This window comes from Bos indicus x Bos taurus, chromosome 29, assembly GCF_003369695.1.
Source record: "Bos indicus x Bos taurus breed Angus x Brahman F1 hybrid chromosome 29, Bos_hybrid_MaternalHap_v2.0, whole genome shotgun sequence".
NCBI lineage: Eukaryota > Metazoa > Chordata > Mammalia > Artiodactyla > Bovidae > Bos > Bos indicus x Bos taurus.
In genome coordinates, this window is record NC_040104.1 from 5853163 (window position 1) to 5863868 (window position 10706).

The following is a 10706-nucleotide window of genomic DNA, read 5'->3' on the forward strand; positions in this document are numbered from 1 at the left end:
GGGCGCCTGGCAGAAGGCAATAGTGTTAGCAAGTGTTTTTTGACTTGTCCTAGGCACTATGGAGTGCTTTATGTTCCGCATCTCACTTAACCCTACCCCGTAGCCGTTGTGATTCTCTGCCTTTTATAGATGAGGCAGTCAAGGCTCAGAGAGGTGATGTGATTTGCTGAGGGTCACACAGTTGGTGAGGGGCAGGGCTGGGGTCTTCCCTCTGCCAGAGCATATGCACACAGAGCAGCGTGGTTCTGTGCCCACCCCCAGACTGCCCTGGCTGGGCACCAGCTGTGATGGCATCTACCCTGTGGACACAGAGAGGAAAATCAGGATCAAGCTATGGCAGCCCTGGGACTCGGCAGGGCTGGGGGCAAGCAGGCTGGCAGGGCAGTCTTGCTCTGTCTACGCCAGGAGAGCCTGGAGGTCACCCGAGGCTGAGCTGAGCCAGGTAGGGGCGGGGTGAGGAGAGGCCATGCCTGAGCTACTGCCCAGCTCCACCAGACAGTAATCCCCGTAAAGATGACCCCGGCGGAGCGCTCTGGGGGCTGGGGTCGGAGCTGCTGTTATCCCACTATTTGTAGGAGGAAACGGAGGCTCAGAGAGAGTGAGCCTTTCCTATGTGTTGAGGCAGTCCGAACGCGGGTTGGAAAAGAATTTCCAGACACAGAGCATTTCAGAAGGGAGTGAGTCTATTAAGAACAAAGAGCAGAGAGAAAGTGGGCACTGTGAGCGCAGGGGGCCAACCTCCTGACAGAGCAGAGAACGCTGACAGTTTTTGTGGGTTAATAGCCAATTTTTATAGCCTCAAGACAAAGAAAATTCCTGCTGGAAGGTGGGCATTGGTTGGGGTGTCATAGGGTGTTTACTGGAGTGGGCATCTTTGCCAAATTAGGAGTCAGGAAGCTTCTTAGTAATTATCAGGGGTGCTTTTGGCAAGGGCTACAAAGGGGCTCAGTCAGCTTCAGAGGTGACCTTTGTTCTGGGCTCCGCTTCTGTGGCCTGGGGACAGGACTCCACACCGAGCAGGACTTTACAGGAAGTCCAAGCTTGACCTCTGGACAGTGTGGGGATGGGGGGACGTTTGGGGTGGGTGGCAGTCGAGATGAGGCCATGCCCCCCAACCGCGAGAGATTCGTCTGCCCTTCCACTTCTTTGCTTGCCCCCACATTCCTGTCCCTGTCCCCTGGGCTGACCAGGCAGATGCCAGCCCAGCTTTGGTTCCCACAGGGTGACTGCTCTCGGGTGGGTGCCCTGCCTTCTCAGAGCCCCTTTCCGGGCAGGGGTGTAGGGAGCTGGGGCTGCGTGCAGTTGTGGGGGTTGCTCACTGCACAAAGTTGCTCTGCTGAGCGGTCACTTCCTTGCGGTCCTGAAGGGCTGCATGTACCTGGAGAGGGGACATCTTTTCCTAACTGGCCCGCAGGTGCCATAGGGGTAGCGCAGCCCTGTGGGAACAGCATGTGTAAAAGTGTTCACAAAAGGAGGGAGTGGTCCTCTTCTGGCCTGATCCCTTGGCCCAGGCTTCCCAGGTTGATAACAGGACCTGCAGAAGGACTGCCCAGAAAATGCTTCTCTGAGTAGATAAGGCCATGACTCAGCCCCAGCTCGAGGGGCCCTGCTGGAGACTGCCTGCCCCAAGGTCTGGATCCGTGGGAATGCCTCGTGGCCTCCCCTCCAGCCTCGGGATGGGTTCTGAGCCCTGGACCAAGGCTGCTATTCCTGCTCCCCTAACCTCTCGGCAGAAGAGCTGAGTGGCGGGAGGCAGGGAGTTCAGGGCGGACCCTATAAACTCCCTGCAGGCCCCCACCTGCCTGCTTCCCTGCCTGAGAGTCCATCAGACTCGGGCTCTAAGCCTAAGGCACGGTCTAGCCGGCCCTGCCTCTCTCTGTGATCCTGGGCTGGACACTCAACCTGGCCGGGTCCCCCTTTCTTTACAGAGGCTCTCAGTGCCACCTGCAGAGACAGGTGTGTGGGTGGATGGGGGGGGTCTGAGAAAGTGGTCTGTGAACTGCAGGGGAGGACGTTATTATTAAGCTCCAAGTACCCTGGTGGAGGTGCTTCCCAGGAGACACTAGTGGTAAAGAACCCACCTGCCAATGCAGGAGACATAAAAGATGCGGGTTCGATCCCTGGGTCAGGAAGACCCCCTGGAGGAGGGCATGGCAACCCACTCCAGTATTGCTACCTGGAGAATCCCATGGACGGAGGAGCCTGGTGGGCCACAGTCCATGAAGTCAGAAAGGGTCCAAAGAGTCAGACACGACTGAAGCAACTGAGCACCCTGGTGGGGGCTTGGGAGGGAAGGGGGGCTCAGAAAATTTTATTTAACTCACAGGGGCCCAGCTGCTGCCCCACACTCAGAACCAGGGCTGGAGCGAAACTGGGGGAGTGGGTGGGAACAGGAGGGAGAGAGCACCCACAGAGGGTGGCTAGAGGGGGGTGTCAGCCAGGTTCATGGTGGCTGACTGTGGGGGGGTGAGCCTTGAGTCTGCCATAGGCGGCAAAAGAAAGGAAGTTAGTTGTTCAGTCATGTCTGACTCTTTGTGACCCCATGGACTGTAACCCACCAGGCTCCTCTGTCCATAGAATTTTCCAGGCAAGAATACTGGAGTGGGTTGCCATAGGCAGCAAAGCTCAGGCCCAACTGCCTCTCCTCCTGGCAAACTCAGTTTCCGCCCAGGCAAACTTTAGCTCTGTGTCTGGACCTCCATGTGAGTCCCTCCTCCAGACCAAAAGCTCCTTGAAAGTGGGATGGTCTGCCCCTGAACCCGGGACCTGGCCAGTCACATAATACGCGCCGTAAGAGTATATACACAGAGACTTCCCTGTGGGCCCAGCGGCTAAGACCCTGCGCTCCCAATGCTGAGGGCCCAGGTTTGATCCCCGGTCAGGAAACTAGATCCCACATGCTGCAACTAGAGATCCCTTGCACTGCAAGTAAGACCTGATGCAGCCAAATAACTAAATACTAAAAGGAGGAAAGTATATACAGATCCTGACGCTGGGAAAAAACTGAAGGCAGGAGGAGAAGGGGATGACAGAGGATGAGACAGTTGGATGGTATCAATGACTCAATGGACATGAGTTTGAGCAGACTCAGGGAGATGGTGAAGGACAGGGAAGCCTGGCGTGCTGCAGTCCACAGGGTTGGGCTGCAGAGTCCGACACGACTTAGCAACTAAACAATAACAACACAGAGGGAGTGTCTTCCTGTGGCCGGGGACTTGTCACCAGCCCGTTTGCAATCAGGGGTCTGAGAGTGCCAACATGTTCCAGCACAGCCATTGAGAAGGGCTGATGGAACACTCCACCATTTAAGACTACAGTCACTTTCTCCGGGTACTCCCGAGCCCGACCGTGCCCCCACCCTCCACCCTCCACCCTCGGGGGAAGGCACCCGAGGAGGCGGGTCACCGAGACCGCCCTGCAGGGACATGAGCCTGCCTCGGAACCAGCCCCGTTGTCCTGGCAATGGCTCCTGTCCCAGGCACCTCGGGCACCCACGGGGGCAATTAGCGAGTGTGGGAGGGGTTTCCATGGTGGCAGTCCCCAGGGGGTGCGGCTGGGGTTTTGGGAGGGGGCAAGGGCCGGCAGGGCCTTTCTCCTTTGTCCGGGCACACTAGGCCTTTGTTCTCAGCCGGCTCTCTCTGAGGATGGGACCAGGACACGGGGTGGGCAGACTTGGTCTAGAGTGCTCCCACTGCTGGGGGGCTCCTGAAATCAGCAAGGGGAGGGAGCAGAAGAGGAGACAGAGTTCCACATGTGGGCCCAGCATCCACTGGGGGAGCCCTCCTCCCCCAGGCACAGGAGCCTCACCTGGCCCCAAGAGGCTGGGTGCTGCGGCTTGCCCCTGGTCCCTGTAGCTGGTAAACACCTTCCAGCAGCCAACGGCAGCCTCCATGTGCCTGGGGAGCCGGGGCGGGACTAGGAGGGGCGGGGCCGTGAGGGGAGGGGGCAGCTGGTGGAAGGTTGCGGGTAGAGGGCATTGATCTGACCGCATGCAGGCTTCTGTTCAGACTTTATTCCAGGCCCCTCAGGAGCCTTTTGGGGTCCCCATGGCCCAGCCTGTGCCCTTTCTTGCACACTCCTCCAGTGCGAGCTTGATGCGTGCAAGGGCCCAGGCACTGGGGCAGCCCTGTGGGTGGGGGAGGGCCTGGGTCCCCCAAACCCCACTCTGTACCCTTCCGTCCTCCTCAGGCCTGAGGCAGTCCACAGGAAAGGAGCGAGGCATCCAACCCCAGCTGTAAAGTGCGATGCCCACGTCGAGGCTGGCATCCACTGTTCAGGCAGTTGGGATCAGGGGGACCCTGAATCCGTGGTACCCTCAGAAGTGGGACCTACCCTCAGAATCGGGTGTCCAAGAAGGAGGTGGAGCTTCGATGGGACCTGGTGGGGCTCTCGATAGGGGGCCCCCTGGATCGGGTCAGCAGCCCATGGAAAGTCTTGCCTCGGGTCTGGGGCTTGCGCCGGGGCGGCCGGGGCTCCTCTGGGGGCTGTACCACGATGCGGGGCACCTCAGGCCGAGGGCTCCCCCGGGTTCCTGCCAGCTGTTGGGCCTCAAAGATGGCTGGGGCCCCGGGCAGGCGGGCCTGCGGCCTCGGGGGTGGCTCGGATGCCGATGCGGGCAGCTGGGCCAGCTGGGCCTTGATCTCCCGCTGCAGGTCCTGTTCGGACAGGGCCACGCCATGCACCTGCGGGGAGCAGTTGATACTGAGCCCGAGGGAGGGCAGGAAACGATGAGATCCCCGCAGGGCAGGCAGCACACAGCCCCAGGAAGTGGCTGAGGGCTGAGGGGCTGACAGACAAAGAGACAGACTAAGGGAGCCACAAAAAGCCACTTGAGGCCTGGGGTTTCCACATTCTCTGCTGCTCAGAGGACAAGAACGGAGCCCCGTGCTCACTGTCACTACTCCTTCTGGGCCTGTTTCCCCAACTGTGCAGGGGGTGCGCAAGGGGCACCCACCTGGGGCATGAAGACCTCTTCTTGCAGCTGGGCAGGTGGGATGGATCGAAGGGCGCCGAGCGTCTCCAGGAGCCCTGGGCAGGCCAGGCGCTGTTCAGTGGTGCCCAGCGCCAGGCGCACCAGGGTCAGCCCCACGCGGAACAGCACCTTCACACCTGCAGGCCGGTGGGGCTCACTCAGTGTGGGCCAGCTCTCAGCCCGGGCCCGAACCTGTCCTTGGCCAGACTCCTTCCACCCTCCTGCAGCTCTGCTGCCTGGACTGAGAGCAGGTCGGCCATTTGGGGGCACCGGCCAGCAGGTCCCAGCAGCCACGGACACTCGTGGGCAGCGCAGCCTGCCAGGAGCCAAGGGCTGCTGACAGCCTCACACGGGCCTTCTCATTCTGGGCCTCGGCTCCTCGCCCCGTCCAGTGAAGGGCTGGGTGGTGACAAGACAGCCTTTCCAGATCAGACCTGTGAGCTTCTGATTCTACGAAGATTCAAGCCAGAGCTCCTCACCCCTAAGCTAAGAGCACAGGGCACACACGTGTGCATACACACGCAGGTACACACACGCACATGACTTTGGCCTGCTCCTGGAGCCTCAGAGCCCCTCCCTGGCAGCCTCCGGTCTGCTGAGAAAGGCAGTCGGGGGACCAGTAAGGCCTGGTGACCACTGTGCTGTGTAAAGGGACAACAAGACTACTAACATCGTCACCGTTATCAAAGCGCAAGGGTGCCCCCACGGGGCCCGGCCCGCCCCGCCCCACTCTCGAGGTCCGAGTCTGCAGGGGAGGACAAGCAGACGGTGACTTGGACGTCCGTGGTTAGAACACTAACCCAGTCTGAAGGCACCTGGGCATACAGCGGGTGCTCAGTAGGTGCACTGATGGATTTCTACCATGCAACTGCTGGACAACCCGTATAGAACCGAATCCAACTGTGCCACTGATGGGGGTACGAGGCAGAGCCCCAAAGACCCAGAGTCCAGCTCAGCCTTGCCCCGACTGCCCCCTGCTCTTAGCCTGGCACCTCTCCCCATGCCTGCACCCCTCAAGTCATCCGTGGCTGGGACCCTGAGGACAGGGCCCTGCCTGCCTCTCCTTCTCCACCCAGCTCTGTGTATCTGCCTCTTCTGAGGAGCAGCCGCCAGCATATTTAAACAGCCCTCTTCTGCCGTTCCCCTACGCTCTGGCATGTCCTTTGTTTTATTTTCTTCACGGAACTTATGACAATCTATAAATATCTTGTTAATTTGGTACCGCCGCCTCCCATCCCCACCCCCACCACCTCCAGAATGTAGGTCTCACTTACTCAAGTGGCCTTGGCTCCCAGAGCCATGCCTGGCCTGCGAGGGCTCGCATTGAGGGCCCGGGGGCTCCATCTGCTGTGCCCTCACTGTGCCCAGTCCCCAAGCTGTGCCACTGCTATGGTCTCGCCAGCTCCTGCCCCATCGACCTTGGGGAAGCCTCCCTGACTCCAGCCCTCCCCCCATGTGGATGCTGTGCCCTCCCTATGGTGATCTCACTGCTTAGGGCGGGGGCTGCTGTTCCTCCCATTGGTGATACGTGGCCAACAGCGGGTTACCCTCGGCACACCCCAGCACCCAGGCCCCAGATCAGGGTCAGCGGTGGCAGCGGGGCAGAGCGAAGCTGGCACCTCCACTTTCCATGTTCACCAGGCACCCCCTCCTGCCCCCGCCCACCTAGTCGGCCCCCCACTCACCCTCGCTAAGAAAAGCGTCCCAGACACGCAGCACTGTGGGGAAGGGCAGGGAGCGGGCGAAGAGGCACAGGAACCACTCTGGCAGGTAGAGCAGGGGCCCGACGCCCACCTTCTGCAGATGCTTGTGCACGCGCGGGAGCAGCCGTCGCAGCAGGGCCATGAACACCTCGGCGTCCAGCCGCACAGCCTCCTGTGGCCACGCCCATCAGCACTACTGCTGGCTTCCCTAGGCTCCCAACCCCACCCAACCCTCCCGCTGTGCCCTGGGGTCCCATCCCTGCCTCTCACCATGTGGGGCCCGTAGTAGCCGGGGAGGTAAACCTCGCAGATCTGGACCAGGCACCAGAAGGCCTCCTGGGGGTGGGTACAGGCCTTGAGTGCCCACCGCAGAGGGGACTGCAAGGCTGGGGGAGGGGGGCACAGGGGAGGGCCTGGACACCATCTGGGTGATTCTGGAGCCAGGAGCCTGGTCTCAGTGCTGGTGGTGGGGTTGGGGCAGGGGGTGGGTCTTACCTAAAAGCTTCCCGTTGTCTAGAAAGAGGCCTACCAAGGGGTGCAGGAGGTAGAAGTCACAGGGCTCAGAGGGCTGAATTTGAGGGTCGCAGGGTGGGGACTCACTGGTCAAGGGCAGCAGAGGTCCCAAAGTTCAAGTCTTGGGTTCTTGGGGTCATTGGGGTCAGGGATCATGGTCACAGGGTTCAGAATCAAGGTTCATAAGGTCAAGGTGATAACATCCAGACTTTTAGATCATTGGGCCAAAGGTCAGGGGTCAGGGTTCGATGTTCCTGGAATCAAGGTCATTGGGCTTGATGGTCACTGAGGTTGGCAATCATGAGGCCCTGGCTCATTAGGACAGGTCTGCGTGGGACTTGAGGATCCTAGGTCCCAGAGGCCAGGGTTCCAGAGGATGGGGGGGGCGGTCACGGTTCAGGGCACAGGATGCCTTGGTCCCTAGGTCACTAGATTTGGCGGTCCAGGGTCTCAGGTAACTGAAGTCAGAGTTCCTGGGGGTGGGCGTCCGGGTCTGGGGTCCCTGCCGCAGGGCTGAGGGCACTCACCTCTGGGGGCAGGTGCATGAGCAGCACGGCGGCCACAGGGCCCTGGGCCTGGCAGTAGCCCTGCTCCGGCCGGTACAGGGTGTAGGCCTTCAGCACCTGCAGGAGCCCCTGCTGCCTGTGCCAGAAGACCCCATCAGGGGCCAGTCCTCCGGCAGCCCTCCCGCACCCTCTGGTGGCCCCTGCCCAGGCCTCGGCCCCTCAGGGGCCTTGCTGGGTCCTCTGAGATGCAAAGACGTAAAGCCAGGGGCGGGGACTCTGCCAAAGCGCCTGGAGGTGTGGGGGCTGGGGGTCCCTGGGCATCCCCGCCCTCGTACCCGTGACCCTGGGGCGACACAAACATCTCATGCAGTGGGAACTGGCGGTGCAGGTCCCTGCCGATGGTTTCCATCCACTGTGGGTCTCCCGGGGCCTCAGCCAGGTTCTGCACGTGGGCAAGAAGGTGGAGGTGAAGGCCCAGAGGGGTGAAGGGCTAGGGGCGGGGGCTAGGACCCCCGCTGGTCCCCTCACCTGGTAAGTGCCGGGGCTGTTCTTCTGACACACGTGAGCCCCGCACAGAAGGGGCCAACACCGGGCCCGCAGGGCCGAGGGGATGCCTTTCCGGCACTGCATCTTTACCTGCGGGTGAGGCCAGGGCACCCCGTCAGGCCAGCCATGCCAGATACCCCTGCTGCTCTCAGCAGGCCTCAGGCACAATCTGCTATCGGGCAAGAGTCTCCGCAAGGAGCAGGGAGCGAAGGCAAGAGGTGCTGGGACACAGGAGGCTGAATTTTGCCAGGCAGAGGGGGACGAGCCAAGGAGGGCCGCGTGGGACCCTTCTCCCCTCACCTTCTTGTACCGCCGAGACATGGTTTTCTCCCAGTGTGAAGTCATCTCCACCCACTTCATCTCCCGCTGGCGGATGAGGTCTGCAGGAGGGTGACCCGGCCTGGGACACACGACACAGATGTCCAGACACAGGACACCCACGTCCACCACCCTTCCTGCTACCTGGGTGAGCCCAACCCTTGGCCCTGATCTCTGGGAATCTCTGGGGTGGGGAGTGACCTGTCACCCAGGAGTTGCCAGTGGTTGTCATGGGGACAGGAAAGGATGTGGCTCCGATGTGGGCGGAAGCAGGAGATACTGAAGAGGGTGTGTAGGTGTGTGATGGGGGAGGGGCTGGTTGACTGTCCCCCAGGATGGGGACAGACAACTCTTTGGGGAAGTTGAGTAGACAGAGCCCAAGACCTAGAAACCAGGAGTCTTCTCTGAGCCTGATTCTGCCTCTGATCGCGGTGTGACCTCCCTATCTATCTCCCAACTTGTCTCCCTTTCAGCACCTGGGGAAGTGGGGGAACTAGTAGGGGAAGAAGTGTGGGTTCTGTGATTTTGGGATTCCTGGGCCGGACTGAAAGCAGAAGCAGGTTCAGCCCCGCTGGGAACCCTCAGAGACTGGGAGGAAGAGACACACAGGGACCCACCCCCCACAGCCCTGCTAAGCTTAAGATTCCATCTAGAACCCGAGGACAGGTGACACTAGCTGGGTCCCCAGACCCTTCCAGGACCCTTGAGGTTGGGCCTCACTCTAGAATTCAGCTCTCAGCCTCCATCATTAGGCCCAGCACCCCGTATCCCCCCTCATCCCTTCCCCACTTACCCTGGCTCTGCTGCGCTGCCCCCAATGAAGCCATAGCGGTCAGCCTGGCGATACGGGCCGGGCCCGCTTAGCTCTGAGTCGGACCCCAAAGAGCTAGAGTCATCCTGCAGCTCGCCAGGCTGCGCCAGGTCCTCGCCCAGGGCCTGGGCCATGGTGCCACCGACCCCGGTGCGGCAGGCTGCAAGATGTGGGCACAGCCAGTGTGAGCGGGGGTTCCTGGCCAGCCTGGGCCCAGGCCTCAGCCCCAGGACCTGCCCGCCTGGTCAAAGAGGACAGGTTGCAGGGTATCGCACCACACCCCTCCAGTCCCCTCTCCTCTTGTGGGGTGGGGGTGGGGCACAGGCCAAGAGGGGCAGAAAGGCCAGGCCCCCTACCGGAGACCCAGGCCCAGCCCCTGTCCCCAGCAGCCCAGCTTACCTCCCTGCTGCACCTCACCTCCTCCTCTCACTTCCTCCTCAGCCACAGCTTCAGCAACCCGCTGGGGGCCCCTCCCAAGTGCGTAGGGGGGGGTTACCCCTTCCTCTCCAGGGCTCTTCCGGTCTGCCCCAGTGGCCCTGGGCCGTGGGCTCCTCCCACCATCCCGGTGGGCTAGGTGGGTGCAGGCCTAGGTTCTTGTGCTGGGTGTGATGTGGCCAGGACCTGCCAGGGGTAGAGAAGCCACGCTGCCTCCAGATGTGAGGTCACCGGCAAATAAAATACTCAATTCAGGGTTCCAGTGAGTATTACGCTTTATTTAAAGTTACCTCTTTTGTTAATGCTTTCGATAAGTCAAACAGTAAGGCATTACTGCGCTACTCAAAACGCAAGGACGAGGCATTAAAAAATTACGCACCACAGGCATGGGGACAAAAATGAGCTCGGAGTTCAGCGACAGGTGTCTGGGTCTGGTCAGCCGCCCGCAGGCCACAGGGACCCTAGAGGTAAGAGTTCCTCTGTCAATCTGAAGCCAACCCTTGCTTTGAGCCTGTTGCCTTTCCTGCACTTCGTGGACTTAATCTGCACTCTCTGGGGAGACCCAATGAGACATCAATGAGGTCACACCACCTTCCAGCCCGGGACAGAAGTGGGAAGGACTATTGGGCCCTTGAAAGAGAAAAACAACTTCACACTACTTCCGGCCGCACATCCTCGGTGCAAGGGTGGGTAACCCCTCTAGGGCGGAACTAGAGTCGACCTCGCCCCGTGAAGCCCCGCCCCCAGTGCAGGCTCCGCCCCCGCAATCAGATCAGCCCAAGCCCCGCCCCCTGGCCGAGGCCCCGCCTCCCGGGCCGCCGCGGGCCCCGGGCCTGGCGTCCAGTGGAGGCGCTAGAGCGCAGGGGCAGCGGGCGACCGGGCGGGCCGGGGCGGGGCCGGGT

General features: G+C 61.2%; 1 protein-coding gene across 2 annotated transcripts; it reads right to left on the reverse strand.

The window, feature by feature from the left end:
* Positions 1-3992: 3992 nt before the first annotated feature.
* TBC1D10C (TBC1 domain family member 10C) lies at positions 3993-10568 on the reverse strand. 2 transcript variants are annotated; one of them, XM_027532680.1, is made up of 11 exons: positions 10184-10568; positions 9787-9990; positions 9352-9529; positions 8541-8640; positions 8223-8330; positions 8030-8136; positions 7716-7830; positions 6946-7011; positions 6658-6847; positions 4955-5109; positions 3993-4682 (listed from the first exon to the last, which is right to left on the reverse strand). In XM_027532680.1, the coding sequence occupies exons 3-11, from the start codon at positions 9501-9503 to the stop codon at positions 4335-4337; spliced, it is 1341 nt and encodes a 446-aa protein (XP_027388481.1). In that variant the 5' UTR covers positions 9504-9529; positions 9787-9990; positions 10184-10568; the 3' UTR covers positions 3993-4334. The 2 variants fall into 2 exon arrangements, with proteins under 2 accessions (XP_027388481.1, XP_027388480.1); XM_027532679.1 differs by having other exon boundaries at positions 9769-9990.
* Positions 10569-10706: the final 138 nt, after the last annotated feature.